This window comes from Zingiber officinale, chromosome 2B (genome assembly GCF_018446385.1).
Source record: "Zingiber officinale cultivar Zhangliang chromosome 2B, Zo_v1.1, whole genome shotgun sequence".
NCBI lineage: Eukaryota > Viridiplantae > Streptophyta > Magnoliopsida > Zingiberales > Zingiberaceae > Zingiber > Zingiber officinale.
In genome coordinates, this window is record NC_055989.1 from 90152169 (window position 1) to 90175243 (window position 23075).

The window sequence follows — 23075 nt, forward strand, 5'->3', positions numbered from 1 at the left end:
TTTAAAAAAATTTGAAAAGCTTTCTGTTAGTTGATAATATCATCATTTACCATAGAAAAAATTTTCAACGCAAAATATGAAAAAGTAAGTATACGAAATAATTAATTTTATAAATAATGTTAAAAATTAAAATAAATTAAAATTAAAATATGCATAAAAATTAAATCTAATCAGACTAAGTATGATTTAAAACTCTAAAATAAGTACTAGATTTACAAGATAATTTTTTAGAATATATTTTTATGTCACTTTTCTATTTTGGTCTTTCTAAAATTTAAAATATCAATTAAGCCCTTGAAAATTTCTAAAATTATGAACATTTCAATATGCATAATTCTTTTATAATATTTTTATTTCATCCTTTAATTTGTCATTTTTAATTTCCAACCTATCATAATCTTCTAATAAATATATTTGCTAAGGTAACCTTTAATTCGGAATTTTATCTTTGAATAGTGCAAGCTTTGTTTTTAATTTATATGAACTTCTAGAAAGTATTTTTATGATCTCGTATAATTTTTTTAGGGTAAGGAACATACCTCACTCACCGTGTTATTCTCATACTCTGGCATTTCCCCTTAATTGTTGTTTTCTTCCGACGTATCCCTCTTCATCAATGTTCATTTCGGATGAGCTTTTGTTGTCTTCTTGGTGCCTCCATCAGTGCTAACCTAGCGTATTTGTAAATCCTTTAGAGATATAGTAGGAGTCAATTATCGATGTCCAATCCAAGATCCTCAGGAAAGTATTAAGAGCATGCCTTATGGAGCTTTATTCATTACCATTTCTTCGAGATTTATAAGTTTGGTTATCAGCTCCTTCAGTTTAGCGTGCAGTTGAGCGACTGACTTTCCTTCTTTCAGCCAAAGGTTCGTTAGTTGATTCTGGAGCGAGTCTCATCTTACAAGTTTGGCCTCCGAGATTTCTTCGTACAATTCTAGGAACTTCTCTCAGAATTCTTTCGCTAAGTTGTAGTTACCGATCTGATTGACTTCTTGGGGTAGAAGAACACTCAGCAGGTGGAGTTTAGCTCTTCCATTTACCATGAAGTTATTATGCTCTTTGTTCCACAAATGCTCTTCCTTTTCTTCTCCATGTTGGTCTAAGGGTATTACAAAATCATATTTAATTATTAAAAGAATGTCGAAATCAATTTTGAAAAATACCTCCATCCAGTGTTTTCAGAGTGTGAACTTCCCCTTGAACTGTGACGGATAGTTGCTTGGTTTGACCATTGTCTCCTCGGTTTAGCAGACGGTTAGTCCTTCTAGAGCGGTATGCTTTAATACCCACTTATAGGTCCCGGTAAGCCGGATAGATGGTGAGGTGAATAGCCTGCAATTAAAGTTAGCACTTCTCTTATTTCTTAACTTAATAAGGATAAACACACATTAATTAATAAAAAATAATAACATAAAAAGAAAAAGGACACTAAGCATTGCTTGATTTGCAACCCAGGAGGTTGCTAATCCAATGCAGTTGAGCATGCACTATCAAGCTCCTTCTTCGACGGAGCCGGAGGTATAGTAGCCCCTTACAACGTTTTACGAACAAACGAACTAAAACGCAAATTCGGAAATGAAAGTGGAGTGTGTTGTTTTAAACTTCGAAGACCAGGGCTCCATTTATAATCCATTGGTCGCAACTAGCCATTTGTTAATGTGGCAGCTCCTGGGCGGTTGGACTAGGTCTAGGTGTCTGGATATGGTCGCCTCAATCCATTTTGTAATGACTCTTTGTCGACAGTTTATCGGGTCCGAGACACCTAGACCCAGTCCGAGCATCTGGAGTCTTGTTGACGTGGACTCCAATCTAATCCTTGTTGCAATGGGTCGCTGATGTATCCAGGACATCCCGAGTGCCTAGACCTGGTACAGGCGCCTGGAGTTGATTTGGGCGTCTGGTCCAAGCGCCTAGACCTGATCCAGGGTCTAGGCACCTGGACATAGTTAACTCAGGTTGACTTGTTCAGTCGCTTGGGTAATCTTCCGGACATCCAAAGTTGAGATCACTCAAACCTAACTCTGGCTGTCTCCTCGAGCAGTCTTCTTATCCGACTTCTTGTCCCTCGGAAGCATAGTGCATGTCCTCGTCTGCCCCTCTTTTGTAGCTCTTTGTCCCTTGAATGCACCAAGCCTGTCGACCCTTCTTATGTCATTCATATTGCTATTGTGTCTTTCGCTCGACTTCTTGTATTCCTAAGTCCTTGTACACTTAAATACAAGACATTAAATCACATAATTTAATTTAACTTAGTTGATCACATTAAAATCCACCATGTCCTTACACTAATTTAGTTATAAATATAATTCCTAGCACAATTTTTGGAAATTTTATTTTGCAATCTATATGTTACTTATTATTTATTTTATCATTTTATCCCATATTTTTTTCTCTCTTCTACCCAATTATAATTTTTTAAAGATTTTTTTTTTTACTAAATCCTTCATTTTGGAGGTTGGCCATTTGGTTAAAATTGAATCAATTGAATTAAATTAATTGAAATTGAGCCAATATTTTTTTTTTGACAAATTGAACATATAAAATTTTATCATTAAACTCGCACCAATTGAATCGATATAATATGATCGATTACTGAATTAATTGAATTTTTTTTTATCATGAGTCGATTGATGATAAAATTATGTGGATAGTATCATTTATGAATCATCAGTAGACTAATCCGTTATGACACATTGACCGTTTAATTTAATCGATTTAATTGAATTTTAAATTTTATAACTGAGATAAAATTAAATAAATTAATATTTTTTTAAAAAATAAATTAATCAAAGTTAATTTTTAAAATAAATCGGTTCATTGATTATTTTAATTTAATGGAGATTTTATTCATCCCTAATCATATGACCATAATTTAAATTCCATAAGGTTGAATAAACCTTGTATGTAATGTTAGTTAAATAGTAAGTTTTATGTAGTCATTTTAATTCTTTAAACTTTTACAATGAAGAAGAAATATGGTACATTTGCATAATAAATACCCTTGCTCTATTTGCTTTGAGCTTATTGAGCTCGACCGTAGCTTACGCACTGATGGCTATTGTAGCTAATTATGTTTTATTTCTTAATATGAAGGAATGTGGACTTATGTAAACCATGGCGATGAATGAAACATCGTAGTTTGGCTCTTTTTTTTTCAAAAAAAAAGTTTTCTAATTAAAATATTTCACCACTTTCTTGAAAAGATATTTTGTTCACATTGAATTGCGGCTTCTAACTCCGAAGAACCTTTGGAAATTATCTCCGGCGACGGTGCAACCGTGCAACTGTAAAACGTTTAAATAGTTTCTCAAATATTTATATTAATTACGACGCACTATAAAATAATAATTTTAGTATTTATCTGACAATGAATATGTGAAATCAGACCGTCCATACATGTGTTATATTAAAAAAATTATTAATAATCGTCCGTGATTTACCTCTTCCGTGTTGACCCTGGGACAAGTTGGCGGGGGCGCTGGAGACGAACGTATTCGACTTTTGTCACAATTATATTAAAAAAATATCCTCGGGGCATGATACCGTGGTAGGACATCTAGGTTGTCACCCAAACATCCGCGGTTCGATCCCCAGCTACAGTATATTTGTAGAATTTTTCTCTAAATAGGGAGCGCAATCAAAAGATGTTGGGCGTCTGGATTGGCTACTGCGCGCGCTCTTCCTGATTTACCCTAGTGGCAGATGAAAAACTTCCATGAGATCGAATCGATCATCCCAGGGATAGTCAATGAAGCTTAAATCGATTTCAAATCATCACCAAATAGTGAATGAATGCCCTTTTCTTTTTCTGGTATTATTTTGCTTTCTTTTGGTTTTTTAAACATGTTTATCTATGATTTTTTTTTTTTTGGTTACTGATTTTTTTTTTAAAAAAAAAGATGGATCTCGAAATTCTATTTCCTCTAACTTTAAATCTACAGAATGACATTACCATACCTCTAAATCTACATTTATGAGATACCTCCCAAAACAGAAGGGTGTGTGCAGTTATCATAAGACATAAGATAATCAAAATTATCAACAATAATCTTCGCCCAAATATACCCAAAAAGTTATAGAAAGTACAAAACAACCGGCAAGTTTGCTAATTCAAGAATTTATTTTCCGTAAACAGATACAAATTTTTCATTAATTTAAGCTCCATTTCAGAGAACTATTTTAGTCCAGGAACCACTAACAAACTCCCATACAAGACATTTTCCAACAAAGGAAAATTAAATCTTCAGAAAGCAATACGCTTCAGCTACAAGCTTACAGGATGAAAATGACCGGATTCGTTTCCAAGGGATTCAAAGGAAGCGTCTTAGGAAATTCTTCATTTGATCAATATAAGGCGACCTAGTGGGGATTATATGACCCATCTCATGTTCGATGATCATGGAGCACTCTTCGTCGAACATACCAGCTAGTTCCCTGCTCGCTTGATTTGCAATCTGCCTATCTTGTCCTTGGCTACTGCCAAAACAATGAAGTGAAGGACACCTTATTGACTCCTTGGACCCCCATGGAATTGGCAGAAAACCTGAGCATAGGATCGCAAATTGGAAGTCCATAACATGGCTGCTTCGCTGTTGCTGCTGGCAAAACAAGGCAGCCATCGCTGCCCCCTGAGAGAAACCGAGGACCCCGTCAAATGGTCCCATATGAGAGATTATATTCTTGAGGTGTTGGTAGGATACTTCGAAGCCAAATGTTTGTTGTTGATATTGCAAGGGATCGAAAGGAGCATCTATCATCCTCCAACATTGTTCATCCGAGAGGTTCAAATGTTCACTTGTAAGCCATGCATATCGCCTGTTCATTTCCGGTGGTGGAGACTGTTGCACATAACTGCTGTCACTTGAACGTGGCTTGTATATGAATGGTAGTTCATGAGGAGCATCGACAAATACAAATTCCACCATGTTCTTCAATTTCTTAGCAAGTGATGAAGTTCTTCCTTTAAAATTTGAAGCATTTTGTCTGAACCCATGTAAGCATAGAATCCTTAGCTTTCGGTCCCCACTGTTACCTGAATAACAGAAGAAAAAAATGCCGCATAATTAAAGGAAATATAGTTAGGAGAGTTACATTGACCAGGATAAACAGCAATTAAGCACACTCAAACGCACATAACATCAAGAGAAGGGCATAAAATGAAGAAAAGATATAGAACATTTCCTCCTTTTTTATCTTAAGGACCTAAATAAGATTTCATTTAACAAGCACTAGCAAGAACCAATAAAATAATAGGTGCAGGGATATATTAACTTGTTTCTCAACTCTAGAGTTCTTTCAAGAAAAAAATGAAACACATCTTCTTCCGTTTTTTTCATCACCTACAGGAAGATTGTTTGATTTTAACATGAACACAGACCTTACCATGAGTCCTAGGGAACTGGGCTGGCGTGATATCAGGAAAGCTGGAATTCGAAAAACCCATTTCCTCCAAGGAATCAGGTGAAATATCTTCATGCTCATCCTCCTGTAACATCATTGGATTGCTTCCCTTGCCATTTTTTTGGCATAACTCACAAACATAAACTCTGCTGGAAATGACCTGGACACAAGTTGATTACAGCAGTAAGCATATCATAGATTCAAGCAATAATGAATGGACAATGTCAAGTTATGCATTCAACAATACAATTTTTAAAATCAAATATATCTAGACACAATAACTGAAGAAACGTGTCAGGATCTAAAACTGCTTTTTACATATAAGTACAAATTTACGTTTAAATGCAAACAGCAATAATAACAAAGTTTAGCAAGAAAAATATGGTCATGAAATTGGAAAGAACATTACACTAACCTGACAATCATAGCAGACTAAAACGAGCATTCTACAGTAATGGCACCGGCAACGAGAGGAATAATCATCAAAGGAAATACCACAAAGCAGGCAACTGCCAATAACATCTGTTTCCTTACTTCCAACTGAAATACTGTTCACGGAACAAAAAAGTGGAATTTGATACCCAGTTCAATACAAAGTACAAACCAAGGCAAATATTACACAATGCTAACCATGAAGGCTTGATAGCTATGTTGGAACATCAGTAACTCACCGGTGATCAAAAACAAAATTCTTCCCTCTAAAGTAACCGCCAGTTGGAAATTGTTCCAAGTATCTCTGAATTCCGCCAAACAACTTTCACAGAATAACAAGAAGATGAGCAAAATAGAAAAGATACAAAGTTGTATTTCTACTAATTAACTTGAACAATCAAGTTACCAGAAACTACTGCAAGGACATCATGAAATATACATGATTACATGTTCACCTCATAAATTATTCTACTTTTGCAGTGTGGTTAACTTAAACCTGGAAATAACTATGCAGTCATGGTCGTGTTAGCTTTCATCTTGAAAAATCTTACAAGCAATGTGGAGTTCAGAAATACTATAAAATATGGTTAAGGCACTAAACCTCCGGAGGATAATAAACAGCTTGCACAAGGATGTAAAGTTTTCCAATGGAAACTTCTATCGGAATGACTAAGCAGTAATTATAATAATGTGGTCATTGTTAACAAAGTTCTGATGGTAATTTCCAACGAAGAAAGCAAAAGGCCTTATCAACAGAAATAAAAATGGTAGTGAACCTTCCCAAGAAGAGCTTACCTGAAAAACATTCTCAAAACCTACACCTTTTGATCTAATATAAGCTGAAGCAGTTTCACATCTAATACCGCCAGTGCAGTACCTGAATCGTTGCCATAAAAAAAATGCAGAAATCATTAATTCCTTGGGGGCACTAAGTTGCTAAGTTGGAGCACACAAATATATATGTTTTACATGTGTCTAATGTATGCCAAACGTTGTAGCAATTATTACACCATAGATAGCCCACCCACCTTGACTGACTTCTTTTCCTTTAGAGACAACCATAAGCATCTCTTCTTACCTCATTTTGCACTTCTATGCTCATGGCCCATTTCCTTTAACCCCCAATTTAACAGAGTCGAGGTGATGAGCCAAGTTTGGACTTATTTTCAGCTTAGGTCATACTCAGAGATGTCTAATGACTACGTGGGAGGCAAGTTCTAATGCCATGTTATTTTGAACATGTTTCTTTACTATGTAACTGTCGTTTGCATTTATATTGGACTATGCTATTTTCTATTGCATGAGTCCACTTACATTATGTCAGTGTATATCCAGACTATTTAAATAAGTTCTGCACTTATAATTTTTTTATTGTTGTGTATATGTCTACTGTGTGCTATTTTACGGTGGTCATAGAGTGATCAATATTGTTAAGAGTGAAGAGCCCACCAGGACAATACTTACATGAGAATGTGTTTGCCATGCAGCTTTTCAGAGTGCTGATCAATCCAAGAAGCCAGATCACTGTATTGTCTTAATTCTGGATCAAGAGTCTCCACATTTGTGGCCTTAAACTTCCCAATCCGTGTTTCATATAAGTTCCTTGCATCCAACAGAACAAGTTGTTTATCAGCCTTGGAATCCATATTAGTTCCTGGAATTACTATACTCCCATCAATAATTGAACAAAAACTAAATCATTAACTTACACTAGTTGCTCATTCAAAAGAACCCACTCACCTGCATCATGGAGAACAGAATGAAACTCTGCCGCAGAGAGGTGCCTCCCAGCATCGCAAACTTTGGGAACCTCTGCTAGAGGATCGGACCTGAATGTTACCAACTCCTGTCATTTACAGTCATAGTCATAGAATCTCGATTACCAATTTTAGAAGACTAAATAATTACATTCCCAAAATGGAGTTCTCTTTTTTTTTTTCCATTACAAAGTAAAGAAGAGGATACCTTAACCACACGAATTGAGAGTTCCGTAAACCCACATTCTCTCGTTATTCTAGAGTCCGAAGGATGTTCGCAGGACGCAAGCTTGAAGTCCGTGTCGTCAAATAAGCTCATGGATTTCAAAGCAGCAATGTGCTTCTCCAAAGACGGCATATTTCCACCAACCTAAAGTTATAAATGACAAGATCAAAACTTCCGCTAATACCAAAACTCGAAGAACAAAAACCACGAGCAGTGCTTGTCGGAGGAATCCAAAAGGGCTCACAGTGACGTTGACACCTGAGGGAGCGATGCGAACGCGGCCAAGGAGGGCAAGAGATCGGCAGTTCGAGTCGTAGAAGCGGACGAGGAAGTCGATATCTGGGACGGGGGCATACTTGTAGTAAAGGAGAACTCCGGCTCCATTGCCGCCCTCGGATCGGTCCTCCGACACTGCCATTCCCGTCGCCCCCACTTCGAGTTAAGACGCTTTTCTGAAACCCTAACCTAGTACACTTGAAACGCACATTAGTATATACTCCAAGCTCATCAATACGACTCAACTATATGCACAAATATATAATTTTTTTTTTTCATATTTATTGTTCAAATTTTATTTCTGTAACTACAACATCACAAAATTTACACTCTTTATATCTTTACATATTATACAATTCATCATCCTCTCGGATGGTACCATGATTAAGGCACAGAGTATTATCACTTAGAGTCGAAATTCGATGTATTTAAATATATCTTACCTTATATCTTATTATTTATATTAATAGTTAATAATATTTATCTTTTCCGTATTAATTTAGAGATGAGTTGATGGGACCCCGGGGCTATGATGCAGCGGCAGGACATCCAGGTTGTCACCCAAGTACCCACAGTTCAAGCCCCAACTATGACGAATTTACAGTAATTTTTCCTCCAAATGGGATGCGTAACTAAAGGATGCTGGGCTCCTGGGCTGCCCGCTGCGAGTACTTCCCGATTTATCCTGGTGGGTAGTGGGAAACTTTCGTGGGGTCAAGCCGATCACCCCAGGGTCGACGTTACCCAACTTGGTTAATCATTCTTTTTTTATAGACAGGCTGACGGGGACGCTGGGGGCGAGTGAATCATTTTTTTGTCACATATTATGCAATTCATTCTAAGCTCAGTCACCTTAGGACTAGTCAATAAGATAAACTGGGGTTATCATTTTAATGTCCCCGGGGCTATGATCTCACGGTAGGATATTCAAGTTGTCACTTAGGTATTCACGATTTGATTCTCAGTTATGACGTATTTGTAAGAATTTTTTTCTCTAAATGGGGTGCACAACCAAATAATGTTGGGTCTGTTGGTTGCTGTCGTGAGCGCTTCTCGATTTATCCTGGTGACAGGTGAGAAAATTTCATGGGTCGGGCTAGTCACTCCCAGGACTAGTCAAGGAGGCTAACTGGGTTTATCTTTTTCCCCAGGGCTATGATGCAGCGACAATGCATCCAGGTTATCACCTAAGCACCCGGTTCAATTCCTAGCTATAATAAATTTATAGTAATTTTTCTTTCAAATGGGGTACGCAACTAAAGGATGCTAGGCTTCTTGGCTGTCCACCACAAACGCTCTACGATTTACCCTAATACCCGTTAGAAAAAGTACTTAAGACTGGACCGATTGCCTCAAAACTAATCAATAATGCTAACTAGATTTTTTTTTTTTTTTTTCATATTATGCAATTCACGGTGGTAAAAAAGATAAATACGCTCGCCCCCAACGCTTCCGTCAATCCGTCCTAGAGCCAATACGAAAAAGATAAATCACGGACGACTACTAATATTTAAAATAATAATTAACATATAAGGAGGTAACATATAATATAATTCACGCTCCATTAGCAATTGATATATATATATATATATATATGGCTCACTAGATGGTTCAATTCTTAATATAAAATATTTTATCGGACGTTAGACCTCTGTCATACCATGAACTGATATTAGTTTTTACTCTTGCTGTAAAAGGTTGGAACCGTCAACCCAGCGGCCCCCTTAACCCGGCCCCACAATATTAGTTTTTACTCTGATGTTATGGATGAGTGATATTATATTTTACTTAATATTATGCAATTGATAAAAGGGTCACTTAAAATTAAGAAATTTTCAAAAAGCATATGTAATTTTAAAGAGGCATAAATTTCATATTGGGGGAGTGAAAAGATGTGAATTTACATCAAAGAAGAGGACCCTCGTCATATCACCCTATTCGTCTCTCATTTCTATATTTTACATCTCTCGTACTAAGAAATCAATACCATGAATTTCAAAAATAGTACTGATTTCAAAAAAACAACCTCATAGATTTTAGAAAATGATATTGATTTTTAAAATGTATAGTGTGACGTTGATTGCTAAAATACAACACGAGAGTAGAATTGTTCCTTAAAAATTAGCACAGATTGTTCTTTGAAATTCAATGGTAATATTATTCTTTGAACTTTAAGTGCATCCTATTCGTCCCTAGATCATGTAGACCATGAACACATGATATATATATATATATATATTGCGGACAAAGCCGTGCGAACCGCTGCGGACTTGCCTTCCTGATCGGTCTGGTGACCGATCAGAAAATGATCGGTTCCCTGATCGGTCTGGTGACCGATCAGGAAGGCATGTCCGTAGCGGTCCGCTCGACTTTGTCCGCAGCATATCATTTCTGTATATATATATATATAGAGAGAGAGAGAGAGAGAGAGAAAGAGAGAGAATTGATATGCTGCGGACACTTTGTGCGCGATCGTGGGCGAATCCGACATGGGCTATCTGACGCAGTGCGTGTAGGCTGACCTGATCGGTCTCTGGACCGATCAGGGATCTCGGCTTTGTCCGCAGCATATCACTTCTGTATATAGAAATGATATGCTGCGGACAAAGCCGTGCGAACCGCTACGGACTTGCCTTCCTGATCGGTCACCAGTCCGATCAGGGAACCTCCTGATCGGTCTCTGGACCGATCAGGGAACCTCCTGATCGGTCTCTGGACCGATCAGGGAACCTCCTGATCGGTCTGGTGACCGATCAGAAAATGATCGGTTCCCTGATCGGTCTGGTGACCGATCAGGAAGACATGTCCGCAGCGGTCCGCTCGGACTTTGTCCGTAGTATATCATTTCTATATATATATATATATTATTTTTATATTTATAGGAACGATATCATAGAAGTATTAATGTAGCGGACTTATATTTAAGTGCATCCTATTCTATAACTGTATATATACCCATATAATTTACATTATATATCTATTTTTAAAATAATTATATTTGTTTTTTTATGGGTAAATAAATCTTTGTATTTATTTAGTCCCTATTGATAAATAAATCTTTGTATGCAGTTTCTATTCATGAAAATCTTTATTTTCTCCCCAGTCAAATATATCTACCTAATTGTTCATAATATTTTTAGGTACAAAAAGTCTAAAAATCAGTATAAATCATCTTAAATTCAGTATATTAAATTAGAATCTAGTATATTTTTTTATCAAATTGAGTACGATTTTTTTTTCACCTCAAAATATACTCGATTTTAGTTTAATGTACTGAATTTAATAGGAATTATACTCATTTTTAGACTATTTGTACCGAAAAATATGAAAGTTAATTTCGATAAAAAAATATATTCGATCCTAGTATAGAGTGTTGGATTCTAGTGTAAAGTGTTGAATTTAACAAAAAAATTATACTTATTTTTAGACTTTTTATACTTAAAAAATAAAAGGAACAATTTTGATAGAAAATATACTCGATTTTAATATAAAGTGCTAACTTTAAGAAGAATTATACTTGTTTTTAGACTTTTTGTATTTAATTTTAGATTTTTTGTACCTAAAAATTTGAAGGGTAATTTAGGTAATAATATTTATATGAGAGAGTTGAAATAAATAATACTTTATATGTAGAGAGTGAAAATAAAATTTTTTGAATATGAATATTGTATGTAAAATTAATATTATGGTTGAAGATTTTTTTTTAATTTATCGTCTTTTTATTTTATAAAACCAAATCGATTTTGCAGGGTGCGTAGTTGGACAAGTAACTGGCGGCTGATTCAGGCAACTATCGGGTCGTCATCGACCGTCAATCCTCAAGCTGACGGTTGAGAACCTCTTCGGAGACTAAAAGTTCGTGAATATCGAGAGAGCTTCGGGCGCCTCGGTGCCTGCAGATAGCGGCTCGGATAAGGGAGGTGAGAGCTTCAAGGAATGATTGGGAAAGGAAGGGGAACCCTAGCTGTGGATCTCATTCCCGTGGCGAAAACTTAGAATCGCCTCCGATCTCCACCGGCGAGGCTGCATGAGTAGGACGGGAGAGGACGATCGCGGCGGCAAAGGAAGGTTCTTGAAGCATCCATGGTGTTGCTCGCTGCATCCTCTTGGTCACCGTCATCGGCTCAACCGTTCTTCGCCTGTTCTTCTGTCCTACGGGCAGCTTCGGGGCCGGCCTCCGGCCTGTGCGTTATCTCCCTTCGACAGCTGACGTTGAGGCCCCAATGGCACCTCAGTCGCAGGTATATATATTTTTTTAATTAAAAAAGACATTTTTTTTTGGAAAAAATATTTTTGATATAAAATGAAGGTTAAAAGTCTGTTGAATTTTTTAGGTCTCTGAACACATTGCGGAGCTTGATATTTTGATACTTTATGATTTGATTGGTGTATCTTTCCAAAATGAAAAAAATGGGTGTCAATGCTGGAATATCTTGCCAATACCTACAGTTCTTTTTTCTCAATTCGACATAGTGCCGAAGCAACATTCATGCTTCGTCCACCACTGAAACCGAAAGAAATGTAAAAGAAACTTTTTATGTTAGTCTTTTCTTTTGCTCCCTTTCTCTCTCTCTTTTCATGCGAATCGATGTTATGTGCTTTTGTTGTGCATGGTTTGTGGTTCAGACCATATATTTGAGAGTCTTTTAGTTTCTGAGATATAGGATGAAGTAGAAATGTACACTCATAGACTTGTTGGAATATTAGTTGATAAGTATATGAATACTTGTATGCAATATTGGTGACATAATTTCTCAATTACTGGATCTGATGAAAATTCCGATCTATGTATCAGGTTGGGTACATCCACACCAAAATGTTTCGCCCCAAACATTGACATTGACTGTGAAAATGATGCAGTTGAGGATTCAACTGCAGAAAATCCTAGGTCCTTTTCATCTGGCAGCTTAGTGTCAGTTCATCTCAAGTCAGATATTCTTGGAGCCAACCCTTTAGATTTGTCAGGCAAAGAGGCAGATGCAAATAACCTTTTTACAAAATTGCATGTGTGCTCTCTGTCTCTCTCACTCTGTGGATTTTCATGCTCGAGCATTTGCATAGAACATATTTTTAGTTTTCTGTTATCTTCTTGAATCATTGACATAAAACTATTATTGCCTCAACTCTCAGGTGTTATCCAAAGTGGAACAAGATGCTCTAGCAGCTACTCCAACACACCCTACTGGTTTATATGGTAAAATCATTGTCAGTTTTCAATTAATTCATGTGCCAGAATCTGGTTTTTAATATATAGATACCTACTCAAACCATCAGCAGATGTTTGTGACTCAAATGTTAAAATCACTTTGAAAGCTAAATCATGTAGATTTCAATCCAATAAGTCCATCTTTGAAATAAAACTCATAGTTGTAATAATATATCGTGAAATAATATGATTCTTACTGAGAGTTAATCTTACATAATTTGCTGAATATGACAACACATAACCCACTTCTCTGTCAATTTCTGTAGATTTGATAGTCTCTAGATAAGTTTGTGTTTCTTACTTTGCCAGTGACATGCTTGAAATAATGTTTAACTTGTTACTGTGATGTTGTAAAAGTACAGCTCTCTATGCAATCTCCTTAGTTGGAAATCTAGTTGAACGACTTTGGAATTTTGTTTGGCCTGCTGCTGTTGCAACTATCTATCCTAATTTGCTTCCTGTTGCTGTTCTGGAGTTCTTCACAAAGGTACGGGTCTGACTTTATCACAATGTCCAAAGAAGGTTGTAACAAGTTTCAGACTATGCAGCTTACTGTCTTTGTGGGCGGGCCCATGGTTGGTACTCTTCTGGACTATTTTCCAAGAGTTCCTGTGTACCATTGTCTTAATTTTGTTCAGGTACGTACCCTTCTTATATTCTTAACACTTTCAGTCCTCTGTTCATAGTCATAGACATAATTCAAAGTACAGCTTGAGCACCTCTGTTTGCTTACTATTATACTGTTTGTAAATAATTTTGTTATGTCAGACAGCTGCTCAGTTGTTATCAGCTGGGATGATCATTTATGCACTCAACTTGGTAAAGCAAAGCTCTGCATCTTCTGTGCTTCTTCAACCTTGGTTTGTTATCCTGGTGGTTGCTGCAGCAATTGAAAGGCTTGCAGGTTTAGCATTGGGAGTTACCATGGAACGTGATTGGGTTGTTCTGGTAGTTCTTTTAATTGCTCTCATGCTTCTGCTTCTGCTTCTGCTGTTAGTTGATTATCATGAATCTGAATTTGTTTATTCTTATATTATTTTTTTTTGTTTTTCTAATAGTTAGCAGGCAGAAACAGGCCAGTTGCACTCGCCCAAGCAAATTCTATACTAGGTCGTGCTGACCTTTTTTGTGAGGTAAACATCTGGCTGTTGTCTCACAAAATCAAATGTTAAGTACTCCACTGTGCTTGCAAGCTATGAACTCAATTGAGTTGACTTGCCAATTTAGAAATTTAGGGTTCTTGGCCATATGAATCTACTGGTTGCTGGCCAGCTTTTACATTCTCACAACAAACAAAATTAGGTTTTCCTTGACTTAGTGCTCAAGACATTTGCTAGCCTTAACTTCTTGAATAAAATGCTGGACCTTGAACTTGATTTGGAACATTGAATTAAGTCTCCTAGTTGAGAATTTCCACTACTAGTACATAAATAACTTAAGTTCAGATGTTAATAATTTACATTTGCTATTGTAAGGAACATTGTACAATGTTTGTTTGCTTGGAATGCATTATAAGTTGACATGTTAAAGAATAAACTTACCTGTCAAGTGAGAAGATGAGGCTGTAGATCCTTCTGCATGTTACTAGGGAAATGATTACCATACAATTCATGAAGAATTTCATCAGTTTGCAAAGAGTTTCATCAGTTGAATCGATCCATGCATAAGGAGTGCATATTTGAATTGTCTATCATCTATGCATTATGCAAATACATGCTTAGTTAAAGTGAATTCTTCTATATCTTTGGTTTGTTCACTAGTGCCAAATATTTGATGCTGATGTTAAGTGCAATTTTATGCATCTACAGCATTCAATCTGTGAATTTCGTAGCTACTAATCTGCTCTAATAAAACATTAAAGGAACAATTTCAATGCTATGCCAACTTGGTAATTCTCCTGCCCATGTTTGATTTCTGATGCAACTTTAGCACCTGAGAGTTCATTTAACAACTTACTTCAGTTCTCTGTGATGAATATCCTCTTTTAAATGTTTGCAGATAGCTGGTGCTTCACTTTTTGGCATTTTGTTGTCGAAATACAATTCAGTGACATGCTTAAAACTTGCATGTGGCATGACGGTGTTTGTCCAACCTGTTCTGGTATATCTTTGAGTGATTTTGTTCTTTTGCCACTCAATTCTGAATGACATTCTTTATTTCACATCCATCATCTGTTTTGCAGTTTGTCTTGGGCCAGCTGATCAATTCACTTTCCCATGGTGTTCTTGATCTCTCCAGATCCCCTAATATGAAACCTGTTGTCACACCTTTGTTTGATGCATCAGAAATAGGTTAGAGTATTATTAGCAGCATTTATCAACTTTGTTTTATTCTGAAGTGTTAAACATACGAATATCTAACATTCAAGTACTATGCAGTTGGAACAGGGTTGGATGCTTTCAGACAAGGCTGGAAAGAATACAAGCATCAGCCTGTCCTTCCTGCAAGTTTGGCATATGTGTTGCTTTATTTCAATGTTGCTCTAGCTCCTGGTTCCATCATGACAGCATTGCTTGTACATCACGGTAACAAATCAACCCAATGGATCAATCCTGCACTGCTTAGTGGAGACCTATCCTTTTTGGGTTCCATCTTTTTCAAATTTAATCTGGTGCACACTATTTTTGTTTGGAGTATTGTGTGCAAATGTATTGTTTTTTTGAAATGACTTTAGATAGAATTACTTGGCAATCTAAGATATAAAAATAAGAACGCCAATTACTTCAATGTTGCAACAAATCCCTCTGTAATTGCTAAAATTCGTACCAGAAGTCACAAAGAAATAAGCTGATTCCACCAAATACAGTGTCTGCTTTATGGGCTGGTATCTTGCTAGTTACTAATTTTACCTGAGAATCATTACTTTGGCACTCTTCGAGTCCTCCTCTGTTTGCTTTTGCTTCGATGAATTTTCTTTAGCTTGGATGAATATGATCCAATAATCAAAGAAATCCTTATCATGGAAATTTAGGTTGTATTTGGTAGAACAGACTTGGGAGAGAAAAAGGTAGGAAAAATTGTAAGAGGGAAATCAATTGTTCAGAATTATTTTGTAGGGAAATAAATTGAAGGAAAGGAAATTAGGCCTCTTGTTCTATCCAAATTGATCGATCCCATTAAGAAGCTCAATACACACACGTCTCATACCTAATATCCATTTCATGTCATAATCATAGATATTTATTCCTGACTAAATGGGTTGGGTACCAGGTACCATTGAAACTCAATCTGATTTTTATTATGGAACAAAGAAAATGAGAAATTAGAAATTTTAATAAATTATATTATTAACTACAGACAATTAAATTAATTTGGGAACCCACTTCCTGAGCTTTTAACTGAAATTCATCATATATCGATTATGGGTATTTACTACTTTATAAAGACTCCTTTAATGGGTGCTTGAACCTAATTCCAAAGGCTAGTGGCCGTTCGTGATTTACCTCCTCCGTGTTGGCCCTGGGACGAGTTGGCGGGGATGCTGGGGGCGAGCGTATTCGCCTTTTGCCACCAATTGAACCTGATTAAACGGGACAAATACTCACAAGTATTTCATCAATTGTCATACCTAACCATCACCACTACCATCTCCAACATATATATTCTCTATCCTCAAGTACAATTGGTTGCAAAACATACCTGATTAGCAACTCTGGTTGGATTATTATTTCCTCTTTATCTTGCTTGGTTATCCCTTCTATCATTTCTAGCAATACTTATTCTGTGTTAGAATTCTTGAGTACATATTACTATGTTATTCTTATTCTATATGTTAGAATTATGGAATACATATTCCTATGTTATTCCTATTCTATTTCATTCCCAAAATAATTAACAACTTTATTATATTAGTCTCGTGGATAAGACAGAGAAAGTTAAATATATATCGGGAGGTGAGTTTCATATCTTCCCTTGTTGACAGTCAAGGAAAGTGAGTGGAATGTTACAAGGACAAGCTGTTATGTTCAGGTATTGGAGCTTGAGTATAAGAGGAAGAGTAATTGTTCTATCAAATTTTTTGTGTTTGAATAGTTCCAAGTATTCAAGCTGTGTTAATATACAGTGAATAGTGCTCCTTATCCTGGTTTAAAGGTGGTTTAATCATCACCACAGAAGTATATCTGTTCTTATTATCTCGAGTAGTCGCTTAACCTGTTGACGAAAATAGCTTTCTCATCCATTATCATAACCACACTAAGGGTGTAGTTCTTCTGATGGTATCTTTTCTGGTGTCACTGCATATTTTTTTTTAGTTATTTTTTGACTTGGGGGTATAGTTTTGATTTAGCAATCTGTACACCAAATTCAAGTAGTTAATTGTGCTGTAGATGAATGCATTAGATGATTGAATTCTGAACCTCAATATGGCTCCAAGGGGAGTCTGGTAATGGTGTTTAAACAGTACAGTTTATGGAGTGACAAATTTGACTTAAAACTCTAGGTGTGGATGAATACTTGTAAAGATCTTCTAGTTGGATTCAGTTTGATGGTGCTTTTATTTAGAAGATTGCCATGATGAATTGGTTGGTCGCTAAAACATCTACAAACTTTCTTCAGTTGTTGGGTGTCGACTAACAAGAATTGACCCTTATCATCTAGTTATATGGAGGAAAAACTAGATGTTTGCTAATAAACTAAGTAAAATTTGTAATAGGGAGTCAGTGATTAAGTAATTGAATCATATTTTGTTGTTAGGACCTTGTATAACTAGTCATGTTGGAGTTTTAAGGCTTCGATGAACTATCTGCCTCTGTTCATTCTCACCTATCGTATATTTTTTTACAGGCATCAATCCATCAATTATTGGTGGATTCAGTGGATTGTGTTCTATCATGGGTTTTGCTGCAACATTCATGTCTGCAAGCTTGGTAAAAAGGCTTGGCATACTAAAGGTTGCAATTTTGCAGTTTCTTGGTTTGTAAGTTTCGAGATCTTTTACTAGAATTTCCAGATAAAAAAGTTCTCTTTTATATAATAATGCCAGGCAGGAGCTGCTGGATTGATGTTTCAAGCATTTTTGCTCACGTTAGCTGTTTCGGTGTATTGGACTGGTTCTATCACTCAGCAAACTAGGCTGCTAATCTTTCTATCTTTAATTGTAAATATCCAAATATCTCTCTTCGTAACTTGCAACTCTATGTCTTAACTCATTGCAGAAACGTTCCGCCCTGCTTATTTCTTGTGTCTGTTTTCAACAGGTGGTTTCACGGTTGGGCCATATGTCGTATGATGTTGTAGGAACACAGATTCTTCAAATGGGAATTCCGCCTGCCAAAGCAAACTTGATAGGGATAACTGAAGTCTCGATGGCCAGTCTCGCCGAACTTCTCATGTTTGGCGTTGCAATAATTGCAAACGACGTCGCGCATTTTGGTTTCTTGGCTACACTTTCTGTATCTTCTGTTGCAGTGGCTGCCGCGATATTCTGTCAGTGGCTGGCTAACCCAACGAAGAGCCAGAGGGAACTCTTCCAGTTTGATAGAGGATTTTGACAAAATGTATGACTTCTTCCACATCAACATTTCAGCATCTATGTCGATGGATAAAGAGTTGTGCCGTAAATGCTGGAGTTTTCATGCTTCCAGTTTCGTTTCCTGGCTCCGGTTTTGTTTTTTCATATTCATTATATCTAAGAAGAATTTTCGGCGCGTTTGGCTGAGAATGGCATTCTCTGAAGGTTCTTCAGATGGGAATGAAATGAGTTCCTAAATGCTGGATCCTCCATATCATCTAGCCATGTCTCTGCTTTGTCATTTCGATCGCCGTTGGATAGCTTAGCTAGCACAGTTGTAACCAGAGTTCATCGTGTGTACACAACACTGAGGCATGAAAAGGCGAATACGTTCGTCCCCAGTGTTTCCGTCAACTCGTCTCAGGATTAACATAGAGGAGGTAAATCACGGGCGTGTACATAGGAAATCATCTGATGCTGTGTTACATACCGATTCAAGGAATATAAATTGTGTAAGATTCAAAACATTGTGTTTTATGAAATGATTATTTATGTTTAGTTACAAAATTAACATCGTGTTAAACTATGTTTAAATGTGAATCGATTGTTCGAAGAGATATACTCAATCTCGATTGTTTTGGAAGAGTTGGATATTTAGATTAAAATAATCTCTGATGGCTTGTATTCGGTTATTTCGACCTATCAATCCGTTTAAAATTGAATAAATTAAAATTAATTGAATTGATTTTTTTAATAAATTTATTATCAAAATTGAATCAATGAGTATTGAATTAATTAAATTTATATGAGTTTATTTATAAAATTTAAAATCAAAATTAATTTTAAATTAATTATTTAAATTTTATGGGTTAGAATGATTAATTTGATTTAATCAATTTTTTACTCACCTCTAATATCAACTGCTATTATTAACCCTACTTCTAAGGACGCTCAACGACTTCCCTCCAAAATTATCCAATCTGTTTCCTTCCCTCCATTACTCACCCAAATTTCAAATATTAATACCAACCCTTCCGTGCCTTTCTCCCTTGCGTTGGCCCCTTCTCCTTCATTCTTTCATTGTGTTTAGCGATGGCTTCCTTCGTCGTCGTCCTCCTCGCCCTCTCCTCCTCCGGCCTCTTCCTTAACCCTGTCACCGGAGTCTGCATCCCTCGCAACGCCTCGATCACCTTCGATTTAGCAGACTCCCCGGTGGCATTGTCGCCTGAACCGCAGAGTGTTCAGGGGCCATCCAAACAACAAGAGGCTCCAGCTCCAGCTCCAGCGGCACAGGATGATTCTGTTTTGCTGGTTGGTGGCGGCTTCGGCGACGGCCATCTCTCGCTGCCTCCCCTCCTCCAAGCGGCGGTGGCCTCGCTGTGCCAGAAAACCGACTACCCGGATCTGTGCTTGTCATCGGCGCAGCAGTTCCTGTCGGCCAGCGCCGGGTGGCAGGTGGACGCGGTAACGTTTCTGAAGGTGCAAATGGCGGCGTGCCGAGCGAGGGTGGAGGCGGCGAAGGGAGAGGTGGCGGCGCTGCTGAAGCAGCCAGGAACGACCGCGCGGGTGGCGAGCACGCTCCAGGTGTGCGCCGACAGCTACGACGACGCGTTCGACAACCTGGACGCGGCCGGCAACGCCGTGGCGGCGCGCGACAAAGACACCATCAACATCATGCTCTCCGCCCTCGTCGACGACTTCGCCACCTGCGAGGACGGCTTCGCCGAGATGCAGGACACCTCGCCGCTCGCCGCCGTCGACGACGCGCTCTCCAAGCTCGGCAGCAACTGCCTCGCCATCGCCGACTTGATCTAAATGAACTTGAATTGAAGAAAATTAAACAGAAATGAAAAAAAGTTGACTGAATCATTCATCTATTTGAATCTGGATTTTTTTTTATTCGATTGAAGATCTCAAACAGTTTCTATGATTAGATAACGATCGAATTTACACACTCATTTCTCTCTGTTCACAATCTGTTCGCTTGGAATTTTTATTTGTTTCTTTCATCGGAGTTTAATTCTACCGGCCACAAGGATAAACACGAAGCGGTACGTCAGTCGACGCCATGGCGGCCATGGCCGGGTGTGTCGGCCGCCATGGGTCTTCCTCCACCAGGCAGTGCAGCGACCGCAGCGTCTCCGTCAGCCGCTCCGCCTCCGCCCTGAGCGCGGCGTTCTCCGCCTCCATCCTCCGGTGTTGCTCGCTCAGCGCCTCCACCTGATCCACCGCCCTTCCATTCTCTTTCCTCAGACGCGCCGCCGCGTCCAGGAGCTCCTCCAAATGCCGCTGCTTCCGAATCCGCGACCGCTTCGCCGACTCCCGGTTGGAGAGCTTCCTCTTCTGGTTCCGGTCGTCCATCGCCGACTACAACTCCAGCACTTGCTCACCTCTATTTATACGATTTGGCAGCCAAAGGCCGCGACTTTTAGTTCACGAGAAGACGTAGAACCAGTGGAGGAACACGACGGAGAAGGATTGGATGCGGTGGAGATGGGACGTGAAGCTCATAAAGCTCAGAGACCTGCCATCGATTTGATGTCTCGCAAAACCAGGAAAAAGACGAGATTTTGAAACAGGAACGTCAAAGAAGAGACGATCTAGAACCTAACCCACCCTCAAAGATTTGATTTTGGAACAGGGATTTCATGGAACGTGAGGCTCATAAAGAACAGAGCCTTGCTATTACTGGAACTTCGTTTGACGCCATTGGCGCACCAAACAGGGCACCTGTGACGGCTAAATCAGGAAACGCCGCCGCCGGAATGTCTCACACACACGCCCTGAAATGGAAAAGAATTAGGAAACGCTCGGTGGAAGAATGATGAGAGAGATCACAATGATTTATAGAAGGCAAATTGGGAAAATGAAACGTATGGATACAATTATTCAGTTATATATTACTTTAATTTCAAAAGAGTAGAGTTTATGGATGAGGACGTGAAGGTTTGGACTGGATAAGTTGCTGAAACTTGAAGGAGTATTATGATTTGATTACGACAAGACTCTTGGTGGCGGATGATGTTGTTTGACCAAATGACGGTTTAATTAAATTATCCATCACTGCCTAATTTAATTAGGATTAAGGACAGAAATTAATATCCTCGAATATTGGAAATGAACTCACCACTAAGGATTTGTAGAAAGGAATATATTAATTTACACGAGAGCGACAGGAGCACTCCACCTTCCCCGGTCAACTAAGTTCATCTGGCTCGCGATAAGAACGATCCAAAGGAAAATTAAAAAATTGTCCTTTTGGCTTTCCGTCTAGTAGTGTTGGCTCTGAATTTAAGTAAAGATTTTTTTACTAGACAATTGATCAAAAACGCACATTTAAAACTATGGAAATTTAAAAGGCAACGCTATTTTATTTTAATATTGTTCTTTCAAATACAACGTAAATTGATCAACAATTGGTCCATTGTTGATCTTTATCTAGTGGTTATTTTAATTATAACGATTTTAACTGCTCGATTGTTACTATAAGTAATAATTGTTGAGAGATCGTTATAGGGATCGTGGCACGTTAGTGTGGGACCATTACTTAATAGAGAATTTGGGGAAATGGAATTGGCATAGAGCTTAGAAATAAAGAGATCGGGAAATTATGTTGTGTGAAAAACTCAAAAAGCAGTATAAAATAATAAGACTCTAATAGAGCTCAAGAAGCAATCATTAGAAGATAACTCGGAGAAGAGCACTCGAGGAACAAAATTGTTCTTACTCGAAAGTGGAGAAGATGATAAATTGAGAAAATAACTTGAAGATAGATGAAGCGAAGATTTTATGTGATCTTGTAATACAAGAGGCATTAGTACCGGGCAGTAAAAGGGCTCTCGGCATTAGTTCTCCAATGCTCAAGTTAGTTTCCAGTGAAGTGGAAAATAATAAGAATGTGATAACAAAGAGCGTGCAGAATGATAAAGTTGTGCATGCCTCGGCATATAGATGAGAATTTACTTTTATAGTGTTACTATAGTGTTTACGCACGTATCTCAAAGCAGACACATGTTCCCAATCATCCTAGGAAAAGACAAGTCCAAAAGTTTCTCTGATACCTTTCCTTAAGCAAACATGTAAATCCCTAACATGACAAACTGGAAGCTTCTATCGTACGATTCACCTACGAAACATGCTCTATTGTCAGTGACATAAACCTCCAAAAGGATACTAGGAGATACTTAGGTGAGTCTCGCTATAGGTCGATCGATGGTCGTTCGATCGGGACATGCCCCACTCGGTTGTGCTGATCAGGGCATTCTACCTTTACTTAGCTTTCTCGTACCGGAGGGTTTCCCCCAACCGAATATGCCACCTGCT

At 37.8% G+C, this 23075-nt stretch overlaps 4 protein-coding genes across 7 annotated transcripts; 2 read left to right on the forward strand and 2 right to left on the reverse strand.

The window, feature by feature from the left end:
• Nucleotides 1–4086: 4086 nt before the first annotated feature.
• On the reverse strand, nucleotides 4087–8310 carry LOC122046305 (rhodanese-like domain-containing protein 6). Of its 3 annotated transcripts, none has more exons than XM_042606921.1 (9): nucleotides 8077–8310; nucleotides 7801–7962; nucleotides 7576–7681; nucleotides 7300–7498; nucleotides 6631–6712; nucleotides 6075–6157; nucleotides 5819–5951; nucleotides 5386–5563; nucleotides 4087–5035 (listed from the first exon to the last, which is right to left on the reverse strand). In XM_042606921.1, the coding sequence occupies exons 1-9, from the start codon at nucleotides 8200–8202 to the stop codon at nucleotides 4314–4316; spliced, it is 1791 nt and encodes a 596-aa protein (XP_042462855.1). In that variant the 5' UTR covers nucleotides 8203–8310; the 3' UTR covers nucleotides 4087–4313. The 3 variants fall into 3 exon arrangements, with proteins under 3 accessions (XP_042462855.1, XP_042462854.1, XP_042462853.1); XM_042606920.1 differs by having other exon boundaries at nucleotides 7300–7489; nucleotides 8063–8309; XM_042606919.1 differs by having other exon boundaries at nucleotides 8063–8309.
• Nucleotides 8311–11871: 3561 nt separating this feature from the next.
• On the forward strand, nucleotides 11872–18892 carry LOC122046306 (solute carrier family 40 member 2, chloroplastic-like). Of its 2 annotated transcripts, XM_042606922.1 has the most exons (13): nucleotides 11873–12335; nucleotides 12890–13100; nucleotides 13225–13288; nucleotides 13663–13787; nucleotides 13849–13938; nucleotides 14069–14248; nucleotides 14359–14433; nucleotides 15299–15400; nucleotides 15483–15591; nucleotides 15679–15825; nucleotides 18086–18192; nucleotides 18285–18398; nucleotides 18499–18892. In XM_042606922.1, the coding sequence occupies exons 1-13, from the start codon at nucleotides 12178–12180 to the stop codon at nucleotides 18790–18792; spliced, it is 1776 nt and encodes a 591-aa protein (XP_042462856.1). In that variant the 5' UTR covers nucleotides 11873–12177; the 3' UTR covers nucleotides 18793–18892. The 2 variants fall into 2 exon arrangements, with proteins under 2 accessions (XP_042462858.1, XP_042462856.1); XM_042606924.1 differs by lacking the exon at nucleotides 12890–13100 and having other exon boundaries at nucleotides 11872–12335.
• An 868-nt stretch (nucleotides 18893–19760) lies between these two features.
• On the forward strand, nucleotides 19761–20647 carry LOC122046308 (pectinesterase inhibitor 12-like). Its single transcript, XM_042606926.1, has one exon. The coding sequence runs from the start codon at nucleotides 19845–19847 to the stop codon at nucleotides 20565–20567; it is 723 nt and encodes a 240-aa protein (XP_042462860.1). The 5' UTR covers nucleotides 19761–19844; the 3' UTR covers nucleotides 20568–20647.
• A 14-nt stretch (nucleotides 20648–20661) lies between these two features.
• Nucleotides 20662–21581, reverse strand: LOC122046309 (bZIP transcription factor 53-like). Its single transcript, XM_042606927.1, has one exon. It carries the CDS (start codon nucleotides 21111–21113, stop codon nucleotides 20775–20777), a length of 339 nt encoding a protein of 112 aa, XP_042462861.1. The 5' UTR covers nucleotides 21114–21581; the 3' UTR covers nucleotides 20662–20774.
• Nucleotides 21582–23075: the final 1494 nt, after the last annotated feature.

Excerpts from the sequence above, each read along its gene's own strand:
- LOC122046308 (XM_042606926.1), top strand. The coding sequence starts at position 19,845 with ATGGCTTCCTTCGTCGTCGTCCTCCTCGCCCTCTCCTCCTCCGGCCTC.
- LOC122046306 (XM_042606922.1), top strand. The coding sequence starts at position 12,178 with ATGGTGTTGCTCGCTGCATCCTCTTGGTCACCGTCATCGGCTCAACCG. Across the intron at positions 13,101-13,224 it reads ACCTTTTTACAAAATTGCAT|GTGTTATCCAAAGTGGAACA; the intron begins GTGTGCTCTCTG and ends CTCAACTCTCAG. Across the intron at positions 15,401-15,482 it reads TGTTTGTCCAACCTGTTCTG|TTTGTCTTGGGCCAGCTGAT; the intron begins GTATATCTTTGA and ends TCTGTTTTGCAG.
- LOC122046309 (XM_042606927.1), bottom strand. The coding sequence starts at position 21,113 with ATGGACGACCGGAACCAGAAGAGGAAGCTCTCCAACCGGGAGTCGGCG.
- LOC122046305 (XM_042606919.1), bottom strand. The coding sequence starts at position 8,236 with ATGGCAGTGTCGGAGGACCGATCCGAGGGCGGCAATGGAGCCGGAGTT. Across the intron at positions 7,963-8,062 it reads CCTCAGGTGTCAACGTCACT|GTTGGTGGAAATATGCCGTC; the intron begins GTGAGCCCTTTT and ends TTATAACTTTAG. Across the intron at positions 5,952-6,074 it reads AATTTTGTTTTTGATCACCG|TATTTCAGTTGGAAGTAAGG; the intron begins GTGAGTTACTGA and ends TTCCGTGAACAG.